This window comes from Embiotoca jacksoni, unplaced genomic scaffold (assembly GCF_022577435.1).
Source record: "Embiotoca jacksoni isolate LCO1_2020_lvr unplaced genomic scaffold, fEmbJac1.0.p SCAF_21, whole genome shotgun sequence".
Classification (NCBI taxonomy): Eukaryota; Metazoa; Chordata; class Actinopteri; family Embiotocidae; genus Embiotoca; species Embiotoca jacksoni.
Genome location: NW_027185352.1, coordinates 8,230,472 through 8,251,961, shown reverse-complemented (window position 1 = coordinate 8,251,961; position 21,490 = coordinate 8,230,472). Strand labels below are relative to the sequence as shown.

Below are 21,490 nucleotides of genomic sequence, written 5' to 3'. Positions count from 1 at the left end.
CATTTACCTAAATCCACAAAATCCGGTGGACACGTGTATCACACCCAGACGCACAAAAAAGTTATATTGCACCGTTGTGTCAACTCGACAGGAAGTCCACCATTTTGAATTTAGTCGCCATTTTGGGCGATTCTGACACGTTGTACTTTGTCGAACTCCTCCGAGGGATTTTGTCGGACCGACTTGAATTTAGGTTCTATGGATAGAAAACATGTTTGGGATTAAAAGTTATCAAAATAATTCGTTTTCGTCGATGTGTGTGCCCGTAAAGAGGCGGCCATTTTGAGTGTCTCACCATGAAACTAGGAGTTGCTTTAAATCTTATGTACATGGACCGACCTTCTCCAAACATCACAGGTATGATAACAGCCCCGCCCTGAAGACCCCTGTGGGGTAATATTCACTCATAGTCATAGCGCCCCCTGTTGGCCACCGGAAATGACTTTTCATACTTTCACGTTCTACGTCGAAGCTGGTTGATCACATGAACGTAAAGTCGGGTCACAATAACCTAAACATGTAGTTGATGATATATTGAGACATTCGTTCGACTTTGTCAACGGGCGTCGCCGTGACGATGCGGCAAAGTTTGACGTCTCGCCGTGACACAGGAAGTTGATGTTTAAGGTCAAAGGATGCTTGAAACCTCACGAAACGTGTCACATGCATCCGGCGTGGTGAGACCATACATCTGATGTGTTTTTGCGAGTGGGCGTGGCCAAACGGCTCGCCAGCGGCCCCTGCTGGAGACAGGAAACGAGACAAAAATAGCAAACTTTAATTTTCTTTTCTTTCTTAGTTTCACGAAATGTCTTGTGACAAAGGTGAAATCACTAAACTCAAACCAATAAAATCCTTATTACTTATAAATAAATCACAGTGTAACTTAGGATGTAACGCCTACATGTTTTCTTACTCTGCCTATCCAAACACTCAGCCTCGCTGTGTCTGCATGGGGAGCACAGCGGATAACTCGGTCCATTTGCGTCGCCAGTGCATTGCGGCTTTAACTGGTCCATAATGCCTTGCGGTGTCCCAGTTCTGTTCCGATGTAATTTACAAGTGAGGTCTCCGCCACTGATGGGGCAGAGCGGCAGGCTAACTGGCAGAGCAGCAGATGCTGAAAGCCCCGCGTCGGATGTCCGATGACCGGACGGACTCGTGTTTACAATCCACGCGGGTTTATAGAGGCGGAGATGCACGCCGAGCGTTTACTCTGATGCGGGCGCGGAACGGCGCGGACTAAACCAGGGATCTCCCCGCCAGTGGCCCGCATTACACGCCGCGGAAAGTACCGGATTTTTTTTTTTTTTTTTTATTCCAGAGAGAGACACCGGGGCCACAAAACAACAGGAGATTTCCACATGCTCCTCACACAGTGAGCTGCGGCTGTAAAGAGGTATGTTGTTGCGCCTGTCACGCGGCTGAAACGCTGAGGCGTCAATCACTGCAGCTTTTCAAAGCGGTTGCCATTTAACCAAGGCTGTAAGCTATTTAAATGATCTGTTACATTACACACGCTGTGAAATGCTTTTGGTTTGCTTATATGTGTGGCAGACAAACATTTAGGAGACTGATTGGCTGTAGCTGCATAACTTTATTTAGCAGATTAATTCATGTTCCTCCTCCTTTTTTTTTAAATTTTTTTTTAATTTTTATTTTTTTTTATCATGAGTACCTCAGCACATCCTCAATTTGTGCTCATGACGGAACATACCAGATCAATGAGCCAGCAGGAAGTGAGGGAGTGTATGAGTGAGTGGTCAGTGTGTGCGAGTGGATCTGCTGAGCCCTGCTATGATGAATCTCTTAATAGACTTGGGCTATAAGCACTCACTCAGCAGTGGTTTTAATCAGAGTTCCTTCAACTGTGTCATAAAGATACAGCAGAGAGCAAAAAGTCACTGAAGCACATGTGTGATGGAAGCAAGGGCAAAACTCATGGCGTGTGTTTGTAGTAGAAATACTTTGATTTACAAAAACACAATGAAAACTTTTCCTGTCCCGTTCAGCTTAACTATTATGTTACCCAATCGACACTTGCATGATTAAATCACAAAATTTGACATGTGCACCTATTTGCTATGACACTCTACTTCCTTTGAAAACAACTGTCTACTTAAAGAATAATTTACCATCACTTTTATATAGATGAGGAATCATTTTAAAATCTCGTCTGTGCATTATACTCCATGTTTTCATCTTTTTAGTTTATGTCCTACAGATGTTGAAAGGCTGTTTTTTAATTAAAAAAAACATGTGATTTGACAAGATAATGTTGTTTGAAACTGTGCACACAAGATTAGAGAGAAATATTTACATTATCGAGGAATCTGCTGATCATTTTCAAACTATTGTATTGCTCTTTTGGTCTATAAAATATTAAAATATAAAAACAAAATACACATCGAACACCCTTTTAACCCACAGTGCACCATTTTCAAGTCCAAATATATTCAGATTATTATTATGAAGCAAAGAAAAGCAGCAAACCCTCACAAGCGAGAGGCAGGAACTCATCAAAGTTGCCAGTTAACTTTTGGTTGATTTAATTATTTCAGCTGTGAGACATCAATAAAACAGAACAAATGATTTTCTATTTTCACCTTCGTCCTTAAAATGAGTTATAATATAATTGCAAGTGCACTGACTTTATTAAACGTCCCATCTGTTTGGGTTTGTTTGTCAAAAGCTGAACATCCTACCCATACTGTTCTTTTTTTTCTTCCCTTCAGCCATATTCATTATTCAAATGATTGATTTCACCAGGCAGTTGTTGTCTATACTCGCAGACACCCACTCCACGTGGTCAATATTTGCCTCAAAGATCAGGCCTGTGCTACCGAGTTGGAAAACTCTTAACAGACTTTACAGGATAAATCCAGTCCAGTTTATCTTTCAGCAGCCTCCCCCTCCCACCAGCTAAGCTGCGAGTCTTACAGGGTTAAAGGCTTATTGTCTCCACCAAGCTGATTAGTTTTAACTTTTGAGACTGCAAGGTGGCTGTTTGGTCACTTAATTCCAATATTGTTTGCTGCACCAAATAAAACATACGATGCTGTGTGGGATTTTGAGCACGGTTTTCCCTCCCATAATGAAGGAGATGGTTACAAACACCTGCCCACTGCCCTTCAAGATGTTTGCAGTAGTTTGGATTAAAGTGTCGACCGAGTGCTGCATGGTGCATCCATGTGAACTCGGCTGCTTGTTTGTTCTCAGGGAACATTGTTTCTTCGATGACTGGCAGCACCTGAATGCAAAGCTGCTCCATCCGATTACTCCCTCCGAAACTTTTCATTTAGCCTATTCCAGCTTTTGTTAAACCTGCAGACACCTCTCTGTCTTCAGCTGACAAAGTTGACGTGGAGGTAATCTCTAAAAGACACTGAGCAGCACTCGACTGCATCGGTCTGAGCCAGAGGTGGAAAAATACAAAGACCACAGGAGGCTGAAAGGTGCAGGATTCAGTTCAAGATTGCAGTACTTTCTCACAGAATCTATTCGCATTATTAGTGTAATAGTATGAGTCTGGAGAAAAAGGGAGGATGAGTGCGATACTACTGAATAATATGTAGTCTGTGTGCCAGTTCAAAAGCTCAGTCATGAGTATATTGCTGTACATGCGAGGGCTGCTGAGCTGCCAGGATACTTCATCAAGGAAAGTGACATCTTGTCTGAGGACAGAGGTCAAAATCTAATTTCATTAGCTTTTTGTATTTGAAATACCTGCTGACATCAGCATGTCTTGTTTTAGCCATGTTAGCTACATGGCCGTGGAGAGGACAATGTCAGTCAGACTGAAGTGTCCCAACAGATGCAGTATTGGACAGGTTGCCATTGACTTTCTTTTTTCTCGTACAGCCAATCATGGTACCCGGGGGATTAATCCTTTAGTGTCACCATGAGGTTAACATCTGTGGTTTTGAATGAGTCACACCCGTTGGATGGATTTTCATTGATTTTGTTTTGAACATACTTGTTTCCCTGAGAAGGAATCCCTAATGATCAGATTTTTCATCCCGTGTGTCAAAAGTTTTCTAGTACTTTGGTAAAAGATGACACACCATCAAGTGTGCTGATTAAGTGTGTTAGCATTTAGCTCCAAGTTCCACTGTGCCTAAATATAACCTCACAGAGCTGCTAGCTTCACTGTGCTCGTTTTGTTACCTCATTTATGCAGAGAAGAACTTGTTTCAGAGTCATTAGAGTGCACTTTTATGACTTCTATTAAATGCTAAACAGCTGACTTTTGTTCGTGGGTCTGGCAAGCAATGAAAGTTGAAAGCCCCCCCTCCACTAAAAGCTGTGTTTTGGTTATTGTTTGATCACAGTTGTAGAGTGACACGTGTTCAGATTTTGAGATTAGAAGACTGTTTGACTGTTGGAAAATTGCTCTGAGCTTGAAGGTCTTTATAGAAAAATCACTTTGTTGTCCCTCAAAGCAGAGTATGCATCTCTAAAAATGTCTCCAGGCGAATAGCCTTATTATATACAGAGGACTTAACATTGGATTTAAATTTTTTTTTTTTTTTTTTTTTTTTTTTTTTTTTTTTTTTAATGTGAACCAGATGTTGTTATTTTGCGTTTAAGTCGGACTCTTGGAGGTCATCTACTCGCTCCAGTTGCTCCAGCTGAAACTTGTTCCTCTTCAGCAGACGGCCAACTTTCCAGGAGCACCCCTGTTACTCCTGAGTTTGAGGAGCCCCGCTGTGTTACACACCTCTGTGTTTTCCACATTCAGAGGAGACAAAGAGGAAGTGACAGGAAAGCACGGGTTTGCTTCTTAATTGTTGCTGATTGTTTGGTCTCCTTTCCCAGAACGTACCCTCCAATCAATCCAGTCATCTGTGCGAGGCTCGGACAAAGCCAGAGCTGTGTTGCCATGGCGAGGGATTGTTTGCATCCAGTCATGCTGCTTGCCATGTGGGCGCACACACACACACACACACACACACACACACACACACACACACACACGCGCACACACACGCACGCTTTTGTTTGTGCACCACTTGTTGCAGTGGACCCCCTTCCTGCTTCCACAACCTCCTTTTAAAGCAGCTTTTGATTGCATCATCGTCTGTTGTTGAGCTGCTTTCTACTTCCGCTTGAAAAAGTCACGCGTAATACCAAGTTTCCATATTATATTTTTGGACTGAGAGTATTGATTTAAAAAATTTGCAGCAATACGGTGTTCGTGTCTTTGGTCAGAGATCAGAGTCTTGATGGAGACGGTGTTGCGTTGGCTGTTGGCAGAGTAATAAGGGTTAAGGGTTCAAATGTAGTCAATGGGTTTGTGAGAGTTTAACTTAGCATTGGATTCGGAGAGCAACGAGCTGAACGAGGCAGGAAATGAACCCAAACTTTTGAGTTTGTGTGAAATTTAGAGGCATTTATTTTACAAATTGTCCATCGTAATATCTTCGTAGCTTCAGTTCTGATGTCTGTGACATTGAAGGAGCTTTCAGTGGCACTTTCGTTCTGACCCGTCTCATGAGTTACATCTGTGTCTGAGGAAATTCAAATAGGACTCTCTGACTTCTCGCACTGCGTCCCCTCCCAAGCTCTGCCTTCCTGTGGCATCCTGAGAATGAAACTTCAGGGGAGGCAGACTGAAGTCACGACTAAGTTTAGCGCAACGCTTCACAGCCCAGACGACACAATATTCTTCATGTCTGAAACCAAATGGCTGCGGCAAAGGTTGTCTTGACTGCAAGGATTTGTACAGATGGCAGCAACCTTTTCCCTCCCTCAGCAGAGTCATTCTCCATATTTTCAGCTATTTCCTCTTATGACGACCAAAATGAACGCTGCTGCGTCTCCTCTGCTGAAGACGTTCTGTGTCTGTAGTCCCCCGTTTTCTTCTCTCTTCTGTTCATTGCCCTGTTCTGTTATTTATTTGTGTGTATTCGGTGTTGTTCCACTTCCCGCAGGAAACTGCATGAATATGTGACTAAATACAAATCCTGGAAGCTCAAGTAACGCAAAACCATATCTATTTTATAGCGTAAATTACTGTCATGATTAAGACAAATAAATGTAGTACACTGTGCTACATACAGGCATTCTGTTTGTAGGATCTTGTAGTTTCACAGTCTCAAAAATGAAGAACAACACACCAGTTTTCTTTTTATTTATTTTTTTTTGTCATGTAGCAAGACAAATAAATACAATAAACACACATCGTACTGTGAGCTGAATGCTATCGGTGCGTTTATGAACAGCTGTTGAACTGAAATATCTGAGAAAGAAAGTCTGAGGTTTTTTGACAGCTCTGAAAAGTAACTTTAATGTCACAGCGTTTGTGTTGAAAGGAAGAAATGTGCCTGCTTTGAAAATGAGGTGAAAATAGCCAGAATTTGTTCGCTCAGCCTACCTAGTTTGCCCGGCTGCGTTAAATGTTAAAACTAGCAGTCCATCTAAACATGTAAAAATATAATGTGGTAATAATATCGACATCCTTGCTCCCTTTGTTGGTTTACATGGACGATGACGAGGTTGTATGTCACTTTTCTTTTATTCTGACTGCGGACGCAAAGCAGATTTTCTTGAGGCGACCACGTTGTCTGTTTGTGAACGCTCTCGACTTAAAAGCACGATGTTATACAGTGTTATGCGGTTCCCAGCTGCCTGAACGAGAAATAGTCGTTACTGGATTTAACTCCAGTTCTATGAATACTCTCTGCAGTCGCAAGGACGACTACGTAGCACGACCACTTCACCACACACCTCCTGAGATACCTAACCCTAACTGTAACCCGAGCTGTCATGTAGTAGGCGTGTCGTGTGCTGTGCATCTGCAGAAGGACATATTTGGCCCAAACACGCAATGACGTCATTATGCTAAAAAAAATAATCACAGCGAGAATGCGAACGTGTTGATGTTTAGCAAGTGTACAGTTCACAGTGTAAACAGGGCATCGGCGTTGCAAAGTAAAAGTTGTCCAGTACAGAGGCTGGAGGGACTGTCATTAGTTTTATTGGTGTTTTTTCTAAATATGATAATCGAACAAACTGACAACACTCGACCAAAAGGTAAGGGAATCACAACACGACACAAATGTCTAAATTTCCCGGGAATTCATCCAATATTAATGGAAATATAATTTTTTATAAGTTTGAATCCATTCATTAATTCATTTAACTTTTATTTAAATTCTCAGGGAAACATTGAGGATAACCCTAATTTTCAATAATGCCGAGATTACGTTGATCAGCAAATAAAAGATTAAACAAATAAAATATGTAATAAGCGTAAAGGAACTTGACAATAAAACAAAATGGGCAAAATGAAAATAATAAAATACAGATAAGATTTACGTAAGTTAGATAAAACAACATCAGCGAGCACAACAAAACCTACAGACAAGGCACCAACAAAGTCTGTTAAAACAGTGGCAAGTGTGAGCAATTAAAATTTAAAACAAAATGTAAAGATATTTCCACCTGATTCTACAGAAATGTAACATGGTCACATTCTTCTGTTCTTTATGCTGAAGGTGGTGGATGCCCATCCTGAATTAAGCAGCCTGGGTGCTCTGCGAATGGATTACTACGTGAAGCAGGAATGTGGTCCTTCAGTTTATTAAACTGTGACTAATGGAAAAGGAAATTCCAGCAGCACCTTTCCCACAGGTTCTGACTAACATGAGCGGGCCTAAATATGGAAGTTTACATTTAAAATGAACCAAAGTAGAAACCTAATACTAATTTGCGCATACTCGCCTCTGTATGATTTATTTATTCACACGCCGGCATCAAAGTAGCTGTAATTTAGACATTGAAGGGGAACTAGTGTGATGAAAATTTGCGACAGTAATGGCGATGGATGGAGAGGGAGCGTGTGGCGGAGGGCGCTGAGGCGTAGCAGGCCTCCATAGTGGTTCAAGAGTTGGATCTTGGCAGCAGCGTGGACAAAAGAATCGAAGCTAATTTCCACCAGGAAACAAGCTTCAGTGGTCGTGTTGTTGGAGCAAAGAGTTCAGTTTCTCTGACACTGATGAGTCTGCAGAGCGCTGTGGTGCGACACCTTGACCTTCAGGTTTCCAGGTCAGAGCTTCTGTAAACTGTGTACCTCAGCTCACAGTCGCAGTGATTCTCTTTGGATTCACAGCATCTGAGCTGATTAAGGATCAAAGCTATAGAGCCTATAGCCCGCTCAGTTCGACCAACGAGCTCCTGAACATCTGCTCCTACAGCTGCCTGCTCCTATGGTACTGTATATGAGCTGCTTCAGGTAAAAGTAAGCACCTGCCAGCATATGGCCATATGCCTCTGAGTCGAGGAATGAAAGTAATTGTACCTTCAACACAAGAAACACGCTACTGCAGTCAGTTTTAATGCAACGTTTTCTCGTTTCCGTGGTCATGTTTGATATTTTAATTGACCGCATCCTGTCTGGTCTCGTAGCCAAAAAGTCTCTCCAAGTATATGAATCATCTTTTATTCCAATATAACTGCTGGCTTGGTGGAAAAGATGACTTGGAGTCCCGAAAAGATGCTCCAGCCTGTTTTTAGGAAAGCACCCTGTCCTGCCAGACTTATGTTTCATGTGGACATGTTTAAATTTGACCATATTTACCAGTGAATTCTCTCAGTACTGATTTGTACTTGAATTTTCTGTCTCTTATTTTGCTCTGTTTCGATAGTAGAGTTATGATAATTGTATCACAGAGGAGTGAATGACTTCAGTACGCCTTTCTCACATAGACGTGCCCGTAGACCGTGTGTGTATGCATACGGCGTGTGACTGCATTTTCATAAGTGTGTGTGGGAGAGACAGAGGGACAGTCCACGTTCACAGGTTTGTGTAAACTGGCGTTTCCTCCGAGGTAAGACCTCAGTGTGATTTGGATATCACTCATCATAACAAGCAGTGCAGTTACAACATTTCAGCTGCAGTTGTGAAAATGTAAAGGTGCCTGCACGTCATTTAGGATACGGTGTGTCAATGGTTTTACTCAGTAAATTCTTTGCACATATTGGCTCTCTCTCTGATAAAATAATCCGACGGTAATTACGGATTTTTCTGCATAAACAATCTAATGAGTTGTCTTGTTTTGGGCCTCATTCATCCCTAAAGTGTTTTCACTCTTTCTTCGGGCCACCCCGACTTCTTCCCCTTCTTTTCATCCACCTGCTTTGTTTTGTTTTGTTTTATTTATCAATCTGTCCCTCCACTTTTTCACCTTTTTCTTTCTTGTCATTGTCCCTCCTCTATTCCCCAACCCACCGAGCTATTTTCACGGGAATAGTCTCATTTATCAGGCTGTGAAAAGGCGTCTGAATTTAAATGCGTCCTGCAGCATCTGCCTGAAGTAACAAATCAGGCCGCTTCCCGCCAAATGCAGGCCTTGCCCTTACCAGATGCCTTCAGCGCAGAGGGGTGTGCAGCATAGTGCAGTCTCAGTAGGAGACGGCCTCGAGGGGGACCGGTAGTTAAATTGCAGGAGGGATGGGAGCCCCATTCCAGCTGTGATGAAGATGGAAGGCGCCTACATTGTTAAGGGAGGCCTCAAGCGATATGGAAGTCAAGGATCGAAGCAAAGCTGATGGCCCAGTCAGGAGGGAGGGAGCGCTGCTGCCCAGTAAGGCTGCGAAACTGAGCATTAGGCACCTGCTACTTCACTGCTCTGTTGCTCTGGCTCGCTGTCGTGGCCTTGCCAGGTTCATAATGACTGCCTCGCTGCAGAGGTGCTTGTGTCAGCAGTTTGAAATGGCTCTCATTCTGCGTGCATGTAAGCTTTCCTGCGCTGAACACCAGCAAATGAAAAATATATTGGAGGGAGTCGGTTACGCGGTCACAGTCGCTGCACCGCAGGGGTGTTCTCGCTGCAATTTATCAGCAGTATTACATGAAACCACTTCAAGAGAACAAGTGTTGTGTGATGTTGTGAGTTGACAACAGGTTCGAGCTGTTTCTGTCCACATTGTAGTGTGCTCTTTAGTGGTGGTCAAGTCATTTAGGACATCACCAACTTAACCCTATTGTGTTGTTTAAAAAAAACAACCTCTGGTGGCCACTTTAAGTATTATATTAAAATTTAAGCCAAAAAAAAAGCTTTATGAAGAAAATTCCACCCAAATCTACCAGTAGAAATGTTTGAAGGTCATATTTTTTGTGTGTATTTTTTGGCTGCTGCTCCTAAATTAGTAGTTTATTTGCACATCAGGCAGACACGGAGCGACACTCGTGTGAATTCTAAGTCACGCTTGTTTCCACCTGATACAGTATATGTCATGAGTGTTGGTCTCCACAAACTCCTTAGGGAGATATCTGGCTCTTTACCTGCTAAATGCTCCACTATGTTCAGCTGGTAGTTCACGGTTCACTTCTTAGAGCTGTTTCATTGATTATTGACTGTTCTGAACCTGAATAGTAAAACTGTGGGCTGTAAAACCAAAACAATCAGCTGAAAGACATTAAAATGCTCCATAGATTTGAAGGGAACTGTAGAGATGGTTTGTCACTTTGAACGACATTTTTCATTTGATTTTACACCTAGTAATTAGATTAATACTAAAATATGAATGGCTGCTTTTAGGATTATTTTTGTTTCACAAACGTGCCCAATTTTTCTGATGCTTAACTTTTGGACACAATTTATTACACTGAACATTGTTTTGTGTTTTTTTTCTTCAAGGATGGAAAATAACCCCGTACTAGCACCGCCTTGTGGTGTGGAGGAATGAGGGTCTCTGGATGAGGGCGATGGAGCTGAAAGTGTGGGTGGACGGAGTGCAGCGCATTGTGTGCGGGGTCACGGAGTTCACCACATGCCAGGAAGTGGTCATTGCTTTGGCTCAAGCCATTGGTAAGCTCAAAACTACTTATTAAATGTGAGAGAAAAGTACTTTACTCTCATGTCTCCTGTTCACAGGTGCTTGAAGAAGAAAATCCAATATCGGTAGAGTGTAAAATAGTATTATATAATGTGACACAAGTCTAGGAAAAGTGATGTAAATTATATTTTGTCCTAACTCCCCATAGGGATATTCAGTGATGTGGGCTGGGTCCGATATTGGCCAGGCAGGATGTCAGACATACTGGAGGTGATAAATTGCATGAAAATGAAAAGTGACTCGAGGGCACAAAGAGATTTTCACCATAAATGGGCTTCACAACACAAGATGAGTCATGCTGCAGTCCTCGCTGTATTGACATGTGCTGTACAGTTGCAGAAAAAGAAGTTGACTCTCTGCCTCTGTGGGACATTATGTGACTCGTACCGTACATGTTTTCTACAAATTGAGACACGGGTGGTGTTAAGACGGACAGATTTGTTACTTGATTTTTTTCAATAACAACATAAACAGTTTAGAGTTGAAACGTGTGTGTCTTTCCCAGTGACAGCAGGAGTTATGACATTCACTGTTCTTTGTGTTGGCTGTGCCTTTTGTCTTGGTCGGAGCACTTTGATGTCAATGGCTGTAGTGATGAATGCACCTCTTTTTTTTTAAAAGGACCCTTACTGTGTGAGAATTGGGGGACGTAGGGGGCTGAGGGTGCAATGGTCAGCGCTCTGCTCTTATCTATATGTGTACAGACGAGAACACAGGAGTACACAGATGCACACAAAAAAGCCGTGAACCACTGAACCTCGTCCTTTAAGCCAACACAATCGCTGTTTGTTGAGTTGGACTGTAAAGCTCTTTCACCAAACACGGTGCTGAAGTTCTTTGAATGTGCTAGCGGTGCACGAGTGTGGGAGAGCTGCGAAAGAATTCAACAGATTGGTTTTGTTCTTTTGTCTGCGTTTAATCTGTTTTCACTGCAACACACGCTGAACTGTGTTTTGATCATTTTCAGAGGTCGCTTCGCACCTGCCGCACTGTGACAACATACATTAATGTGGCGTCTCTTGATGTAAATGTTTACTATAAGTAGTACTAATGCTTTCTTAAATGCGCCTCAGAAGTCCTCACTGGCCGCAAGAGATATTTTTACTGCACTTGTGTGAGCTGAATCCGTCTGAGGCAGTATCCCTGATGAAACTCTTCTTCTGGGCAACTATTTTAAAGTGAGGGATCATACAGGTCAAATGCAAAGCAAGTCAAATTTACAGGTCGACACTTCTGATTCCCAAATTTAGCATCTCCCTGTTTCTCTGTTATGCCCCAGCCATGGAGAAACCTGAGCATAACATGAAGAGAATTCCCGCTTTCCCAATTCCCAAAGATGAACAGCCACAACGGATTCAGTCTCAAAGAAAAGATATTTATTATTTTCAACTAAAGCAAATTATGTGTCAGGGTGGGCACAGGCAAAACAAAAAAAAACAATCCCGCTCCAATATTATTAATTTAACTTGACTAAGTAAAAAAATAAAATAAAAATGCAGGGGCCTGCACTACTTCAACAAATCAAAAACAGGAGAAAACGATTCAACAAAGCTGCTTCTCACCACTACAGTACCCGGACTGCTTATTAAAATACCTGTTAAACTCTTAAAGAGAAATCTGTATCAATTATTAAGAGCTGAACATTTGGCTAATCTGTTTCATCAGGACTGTGAAGGGAGCGGTTTGATCACATTTGCCTCCCAGCATGAGAAAACAACCCTACAGCTGTCTGTTCCCACAGTTTAATAAAACCTGATTAGTGCACAACATCAACTTTTTCCTATTTGAGCACCCTTGGGCTTCTTTCAATATGAGTATGAGTCTGAGTTTTGTTTTTTGTTCCAGGACGGACTGGCAGATACACTTTGATCGAGAAATGGCGGGAGACAGAACGTCACCTGGCTCCGAATGAGAACCCCGTGGTGTCCCTTAACAAGTGGGGTCAGTATGCCAGCGACGTGCAGCTCATCCTCCAACGAACCGGCCCGTCCGTCAGCGAGCGGCCGACCTCCGACGGGCTGGCTCGTGTCCCCGAGCGGGGCCTCTACCGTCAGAGCCTCCCACCTCTGGCCAAGCTCCGCCCATCTGGGACGGACCGCTCGCTCAAACGAAAGGAGCCCAAACGCAAGTCTCTGACCTTCACTGGAGGAGCAAAGGGTCTGCGGGACCTATTTGGGAAAAGCAGAGATGCTGAAGGTAGCATGTTTAGTCTGTATATTTAGTACGTTTACACTTATTTGTGCCAATGATAGTTTTTTTTTTTTCCTTTTTTTTCCTTCCAACCTCTATTTATCTTCTATTCATCTCCCACCTACCATCCTCATCTCTACATGCAGCCAAACAGCCGCCGCAGCACGGTGTGAGCCTGAACCTGAGCAGAGTCGGAGGAGGTGGAATAGCATCTGTACCTGGGAGTCCGTCCAGAGAGCTGGGCCGACTGGTGCAGCTGCAGAGAGACAAACTCCAGGCCCTGGAGAGCCGTGTGCTGGGCTGCGAGGCTGAGCTGCGAGACTGGGAGGACGCCACGGGCGAGCCCGGTGAAGTGAGTTTATCCGGGAGCTGTCAGCAGTTCAAAATTAGATATGTGCAGATCTTCAGATCATCTGATGTCTTTAAATCCATTTATTTCCTACAGCATCTTTTAACCCAATCATTTTCCACTTAAAAGGAAGGAAACCTGGAGGAGGAGCTGCTGCTGTTAGAGCAGCAGGCGAGGAGGAACGATGCTGAGATGGAGGAGGAGGAATTCTGGCAAAACGAGCTGCAGATCGAGCAGGAAAGCGAACGCCAACTGAGGCAGCAGCTAGCCGAGCTGCAGGCCCGTGTACGCGACTGCGAGGCCAAACTTTCAGAGTACCTAGCACGCGTACAGGTGAGCTGGGCATCATAGAGAAGGCTGTTTTTATTGGGTTTATGAACAGCATGAACACTTGTAGGATTTTTCTTACCGGAAAAAGCTCACTGTGGCTCTTTAGCTGCAAATGCTTGTAGAACAAAAACAATCAGTGGTATTTGTAGAATGAAACTGAGTTGATATCTGCTGCATTACATAGAGCATGGAGGCAGGCCTGGAGCAGGAGCGACTGCAGAAGGAAGCAGAGCTCAACCAGAGAGTCAATGAGGAGGAGGTACAACCCAGTCTGTCTCGGTTTCCAAAGCACGCACACGCAACAGTAGAGTTTCCTTAAGTTTAGCAAAGACTTAGGCGCATGTATTTAGTGCAAGGTTTTAAGGGTCACCCCCCCCAAGAAAATGTTATGTTTTTCATCTAAAAACATGCAATTTCAGATCATTTTGGACCACAATTAGTACCACATCTGTGTAAAATGTTCCCAATGAAGCAGATAATAAATACACAACAGCTGAAAAAGACAAAACTTTTTAAAGAAGTCCACTTGGGAACAGCTGCAACATAAAATCTGGGAAATGCCTCTTAGCTTGTTTTTATGTTCTCCACAATGATTCGGTGTAGTTGGTACCCAAAGCAGCTTGTATGCTGCACCTAAGTCTTTTAATGGGTGGGAAAACCCTTCGCCAGCATGCAAACACAGAATAATGTGTTCTGTTGAACTGCTCAGATCTCAGTCAGGTCTCTGCAGCCAAAGACCCTCGCTGTCATACAAAATTTACATTAGATTTGACATTGTTGTGCCTTATGGTACAGTTTATGTATCATACTATGAAAATATACTCTATTGAAAGTCCACAAACCAAGCAGAGGATACAGCTTCATAGCCAGAGGTTGATTGCTTGCTTTCAGTCTCTCCAGTTACAGCCTTAACAGTGATTGCAGCACTCTCAAACCTATTTAATAAAAGACAAAAAAAAAACCTCTTCTTTTATTAGAACGTAATAAAAACATTTGAAAACTCTGTTGATAAAGTCCAAGATGAATACTGCATGATTTTTTTTGGACAGCAGATGAGCAGAAGTTTAAGTTCTAATCACATTAAAGCATGAAAGAGACCTCCTCCATGTTTCTCTGTGAGGATGACTTTATTTTGGCAAGTCCTCCTGAAGAGTTGTGATGAGCGTTAGCTTTTCTCTCTTCGCTTCAACTCTGGATTTCAGGTGCAGATCCAGCTGCAGAAAGTGAGGGTAGAGTTGGAGATGCAGAGCCAACAAACGGCTCGGCTGGAGAGCAGCTGCAGGGCGTTGGAACGCTCACTCGGCCAGTCAGGCAAGAGATTACAGGTCAGCTCTCAGTATACTGCTTAGTATTTTGATGTTTTTGTTTTTTTAACACCATAGCCTCAAAATTGACAAGGTCTTGAAGCACCTCTGGCGTTTCGCTAACAAATATGGTGCCCCTAGTATGTTCGCAAGATGGTGAAGAAGTTTTGATTCCAGAATTTTTTTTAAAAATTCGTATTAAAACTTTGGCAAAGCGAAGTGTGTGAAAATTCACTCCTGCACACAGGTTGGAACCACAGAAATCTAAGCTCATTAAGTTGTGGGCAGCGAAGCGAAGTTTTATCTGTGGCCTGCAGGGATGTGCAGTGGATCCTCCCTGCGTGTATCCTAGTATGAACTGTAGGTCTGTATGTACAGGCGAGGACCAGAAGGGTGTGGGAAGCATGAAGTAATGAGAAGGGAAAGGGAGGGAGGGAGGGTATTAACAGCATTCTTTGCCTGATTAGAGAATAAGTACACAATCCGTTGCCTGCAGTTGTGGAACCATCTGGGAGCTAACTCTTTTCTTTAGCTGTCTCAGCCCGGGTTATGACTTCTGTAAAAACTCTGGAGCAGAGCACGATCCCTCTTGCGTGTTCGCCTATTAAATTCAGCTCAGTTGAAGCTGAGCGAATGTGGTAAAAGGTGCAAATTATTGTGCAGCAACTGAAATCATATATTATCTTTTACTTTCAGTGAATTCACTTTCAGTAACTCCAAATTTACCTGTGATTTTTGGAAGGTGGTAGAGTCCGTTATTATATTTACACTCCTTTTTTTAACACTTCATTTTGTTGTCATGGTGTTTCTCTCCGTCACAGGAGAAGGAGCAGGAGCTGGAGCAGCTGACTAAAGAGCTTCGACAGGTCAACCTGCAGCAGTTCATTCAGCAGACTGGTACCAAGGTCACTGTGCTGCCTGCTCAACCCACAGGAGAGAACAGCAACGGTATACATGGCATACAAATACATGTACACACCAACAAAATTTCTCTGACCAACACAATATTACCGCCCTTTAAAAAAAGTGCTGTTTCATAGCAGACCTCAGTTTGTCTGAGGTATTTTGTATACAGTGTTGTTGGTACATGTGTAGGGACACAGTGCCACCTTTTGGTCAGTCCGAGAACAACACGTGAGACGGCAGGGTGGTGAGGCAAGACTGTTGTGCCGTGACAGCTTAAGTCTGTAACCCCATTACATGGACCAAATCACTAGCAGCTTTGAAATGCTTTAGAAAGTCAAAAGGAAAATCCTCCATTCTCAATCTCAAAAGAAAAAAATCCCCAGAATGTTTTTTGTCACGTAGTAAACTCTCTCGGTTCGAGTTCACTTTGATGTCCTATCGTTGTTTAAATGGGCAACTTTGTGACGGATTCAGTAACGAGCCACATCTGGAAAGTGATTTATAAAAAGCTAAATATCGCAACATTACTAAACAACAGAATAACACATGCTCTCTTTCTTCGTGCTACAGAGGACGAGTGTGGCTCTCTGAAACGACTCGGCTCCGCTCGTCTCTTACCCAGTGACCTTCGCGCTCTTCAGAGCACCGTTTCCTCCAGCCTCAACCCTGAAGGCATCTACGTTTGACCTCCAAGCTGTCCAAGAGACTATTTTGGGAGGGAGGGGGCAGCAGCAGGGCAGCCCGATGTTACTGGGACAGATTTTACTCCTGGAATCGGCCCAATAAATGAACTACAAACTGCTGAAAGGTACTGGAGCGGCGCCTCAGTGTGGAGGTTGGTGGCGAAAAAGGTTTGAGGAGAAAACATATCATCCGTTTTGCATCTTTTCCTGCACTGCCTCCTCTTCCATGTCACCAGGACTCAAACTGATGTCAATATCCATTTTCATTCTGACATTTAATGTACTGTCTGAACTCTCTCTGAGTTTAAAATGAACTACAAGCCAGCATATTTTTTTCGGGAGGCCAGAGGACACCAGTGCAGTGCTGTAAATCATGACAGAAATGACATTTACACATATGCATACACTAAAAATAAGAAATGCATGAGCATGCACAAAACGACAACACCACACCTGTGCTATAACCATAGCCATATCTGATTGCCTTACTCTGGTAAGTTAAAACCAGATGTCAATAAATGTAATGTTAAAGCAGAACTCAAGGTAGCTACTGAACACTATGCGCCATGGTAACGTGATAAAATGCTTAGCACCAATTCAGGTGACTCTTAGTCATGGTAACTGATGTCAGTATAAATCAACATTCAATCAGTCCTTTCTTTTATACACGAGTTTGAACTTTTTGTATTGCTTTGAATAGGAAATAAATTAGCCTCATATTTCTTGTGTTTAGACAATAAATGGAAAAACTATCATAAAGTAAATGATATAAGTGACAGAGTTGAAAGCAGATTTTAAAGGGCCCCTGGAGTAACATCATCAACTATGTGACAAAAAGCTCAGACAGGCATTTTGAGTCCGCAGTGTACATCCAGCCTGCAACATTGTGACCACTGGGTGGCGACAAAACATATATTATTCAGACGGGTGAAAGTTAACTGTGTGAAAGTTACTCCAGGAGCTCAACAGATATGACGAGTCTGTATTCATTTACATCGGTCATATATGCATATTGTTTTATAACAAAGCCTCAGCACTTTAGCTTTCGGAGTATTAAGGTGCCACTTAAAATATTGTGTTTGACATGTTTCACTGTGTTTATTAAGCAGGGATGTACACACACTTTAAGGCTGTATTCATTTATCTCATCTTATTTTTAACATTTTAACAAACTAAAGATGTCTCATATGAACCAAAGCTAGAGTAAAGAAAAGGGTTAGATGAATGTACTTTTTTATGTGTGTGCAACTCATGTCCATGAAGTGTTCCAGTGTGAGTCAAACAGCAAATACATACATTGTATTGTTCACAGTTTGCTGTCACTGGGTGCCAGCGGGTTTAGCTCTGTCACACAGGAGGACATAGTTTCTGACAGAGTTTTACAGCAAAGGAAAATATTGTAAACTTGAAATGCAGAAAAGAATCGACAGTATAATTCAGACACCAGTCAGTCTAATCTGAGAAACCCAAACTGCATACGAATACTGTATATGGTCTGAAAAAACTCAGATTATGAATGTTTAAAAATAGATTTAAAGTTAGACTTTTTTTTTTTTTTTTTTAACTTTTATCTAATTTTCTAGGTTGAATTTTGGCCCCTATTTTTCTCAGGCCTAAGATGTGGGCCAAAATTTCACACTTGCAACTTAAATGCGTGCGGGTTGGTGTAACTTCAGTGTGATGCACACAGTTTTCTGCTTTGAATCACAGAGGCACTTCTCTTGTTCCAGAATTGATTTAATTTGTGCAACTACAAATCTTTTCTTCTCATTCACAAACTTGAATTGCCATCGCAGTGGTTTTTTTTTTCAGGGTCTTGGTACAATCACAGCTTTCATTTTACACAACCTGGAAATCTTATCGGCTTACTCGAGCCCATTCGAGGAAGCTCATGTTTGTGCTGTGAATGTACAACAACAAAGTGAGTTCCTCCCTCCAGCATGAAGGGAGTTGTTTGCTTTGCAGTGCAAAGGTAACCAGAAAAATTCACATTGCAACTTTTCAAAGTCCTATCTGATACTGTTCAGTGACAGCTACAGAGTATTGCAGTATTATCGTCATGGCAACAACTTCAGCTGTGACACGGAGAGTGTAACTCGCTAACAAAGGAATCACAGCCCTTGTTGGCTGAAAAGTTTGAATAATGGCATGCCTTACTAAGAAATAAAATGTAAATATCTACATATCACATCAGTCTTTTGGCTATTTTTAAAGTAGATTGAAGTCTGAAATATGCAGAGTGCTAAAGAGGTTAGATTTTAATGCTGCCGGTCAATTGGCAGCGTGTGCATGCAATAATGTGTGATTGGTTTATTTGGACTCCCAGTTAGTGGCTACCAAGGATGCAACAATTCATCCGAGGCTCGTTTTTTTCCTGTTGTTCTTTGTTTTTGTCCTTTTTTGCCTTGTTGACATGGACAATGATAGATGAGCTTGTTAGAAAAATGGCAAAACCTCCACATTATTTTCATGCTTTTTAATTTAATTTTGGCAAAGATAAAAAAAAAAAAAAGAGATCCATGTTGCATTGATACCTGGCAGTAGTTCACCGACTTCCCTGGTTGTATCTCTTTTTCTTTTTTTTCTTTTTTTTCCCCCTGTTTCCTTCTCGGAGAAATTACTAATAATTGGCTTCTGTTGTGCCATCAATGCCACTTTTCAGTAAAAGTGCATATACAAATGAGATGATGGAGCCATTATGGAAACAGCCATCAAGTGGTTTTGAAAGCTATTTTAGAAAGCCTGTGGCTCAGGGATATTTCAAGACACAGAATTATCCAGACAAGAGTGGACAGAAAGTAATTATGGATAAATGCTGTTTGCAGCGTCTCGAGCCATTTGACAAGTTAAAGTGCGTTTGCTCTCATGGGGACTTCAACAGCTGTCTGACGAGTTCAACATGTCGCACTGAGTCCAGACAAAACAAATATAACCGAAGTAATGATTCTATGCTGAAGGAGATTCTTTACTGTATGCTTATGAATTATGCTTAGATAACATCAATGCATAAACTCTGCTATTGTGTATTCAAAATGTTATAATTTTGCATTGTTTACCTACAAATTGCCGTGCTGTATTTTTTTATGTCAGATTCTATCAAAATATCCTCTTTTTGGGTCATCGTTCGGCCACAATGTATAAAAGACATTAAAATCAGTTTCAAGAATGATGTAAAATATACAAATAAATGATTAAATATATTTAAAAACATGCCAGAAATCAATAAACTGCTATATAGTGCTGAATAGTGTTCTTTTGATTTTTATATCTAATTGTGCTTCTCAGAATATACCGGATTGGCTTGACATGTAACCTATAAGGGGGCCCTTGAAAGAAAATTTGCCGTTGGATCCTCTATATCACACACTGCAAACTAAACTTTATAAAATACAATTATAAGGTCTTTAAATTTTGCTTTTGATTTTAAATCCTAAAATAAATACAATTAAAACTGTTGCTAGCAGGCTAACGGTGCCAAGCTGCCTGATCAAACCAACGTTAGCTCCATGAGTTTCAAATTCCTCCTTCAACTTATTTTTAGTGTTTCCAGCTGACTTCTTTAAAAATGTAAGTCGTATATATGAACAAGTATGTTGCATGTCCCTCGACGTACTTGTGTTACATACCACTGGCATTGCAAGTATTGACTACTCTGTAGTACCTTTGCTGGTTAAGCTCAACGTGCTCACTTTTGAAGACAAACACACAGTTGAATCTGTTCCTTTCACTTTTTCTGTATTTTTGGTTTTGGAGAGGGTAAAAAAAAGAAAAAAAAAGAAACCAACGATCAAAATCTTTTGATACGAAGTGCTGCTCATAACAGCCTCAACATGTGACGAAATCCAAAGCTTGCAGAGGTGCTGCAACTGCAGTCATGACTGGACAACTACTGGGGAGATTTCGCTAACGGTCAATTACCAAAAACCCAAGAGACACGCAGCAAAGCTGCAGCTTTAGGGGCCCCTACGGTCTGAGGCAGTTGCCCACTTTTGCCTGGGCGGGAAATCCACCATTGGATGGACGGAGAAGAAATGAGAGAGAGAAAAGAATGTGTGTGGGCTGCCAGTCCTGCAGTGTACAACAAAAAACAAATACTACCACCATTTCAAATGCTGGCAATATAAACGGGAAACGTCGGTGTAACATTCATTGCACGAGAGAAGGCAGATTTATCTTTCGGCGTGCGTCTTTTGAAGGCCTTACAGCCGAAAGCTGCCCCCTGAACACGCCGGGGACGTGTGTTACTTTCGCAGTTGCCTAAACGAGATAAAAGTACGGATGACCTTCTCCAAATCTCCGAAGGATAAGAACAAATACATTTTTCATATGTTTCTGAATTGCAGGAAGCTGAGCATCAGCAGCCTCTTTACTTGCTCTTCAGAAGTCAAGTAACTGTCAGAATCACTCCCAAGTCTCTGGCCAGCCGGCTTTGTTTTGGAAGACGGACAGATGGGCTATTGCCAAGATCGAGTGGTATAAAAGTTTCTCCAAAAATACCCAATTTCAGATTCATTTACAACTTTGGAGGAACACTTTTGATACTTTACAGAGTTGGAGAACTTCGGTTATCACACCAGGTGTTTTTAGTGAGAAAAGTCATTTGTCCCCCCAGTTTCTCCCCGGTGTATTCCAGCTTTAAATGGAGCTCAACAGCTGGGTCAGAGGGGCTCTGATTACATCTGTGACCCTCTCACACCAGAAGATTCTTGAAGATTTGTGGCCTTAAATGCTATTAACTTTATCCAACCTGTCCTTTTTTTTTTTTTTTTAAACTGCAATTGTCTCGTTGTTTATCAGGTGCCATGATTAGATTTCCTAATTTGTTATTTTTAGCAGGTGTCACTTTTGCTGATGGATTCATACTGTACATCTCATTAGGGAATAAA

At 42.0% G+C, this 21,490-nt stretch overlaps 1 protein-coding gene across 3 annotated transcripts; it reads left to right on the top strand.

The window, feature by feature from the left end:
• Positions 1 to 979: 979 nt before the first annotated feature.
• rassf8b (Ras association domain family member 8b) lies at positions 980 to 19,843 on the top strand. 3 transcript variants are annotated; one of them, XM_069156744.1, is made up of 9 exons: positions 980 to 1,399; positions 10,644 to 10,814; positions 12,688 to 13,038; positions 13,179 to 13,384; positions 13,511 to 13,714; positions 13,896 to 13,970; positions 14,914 to 15,036; positions 15,837 to 15,963; positions 16,492 to 19,843. In XM_069156744.1, exons 2-9 carry the CDS (start codon positions 10,703 to 10,705, stop codon positions 16,605 to 16,607), a joined length of 1,314 nt encoding a protein of 437 aa, XP_069012845.1. In that variant the 5' UTR covers positions 980 to 1,399; positions 10,644 to 10,702; the 3' UTR covers positions 16,608 to 19,843. The 3 variants fall into 3 exon arrangements, with proteins under 3 accessions (XP_069012845.1, XP_069012846.1, XP_069012847.1); XM_069156745.1 differs by lacking the exon at positions 13,896 to 13,970; XM_069156746.1 differs by lacking the exons at positions 13,896 to 13,970; positions 14,914 to 15,036.
• Positions 19,844 to 21,490: the final 1,647 nt, after the last annotated feature.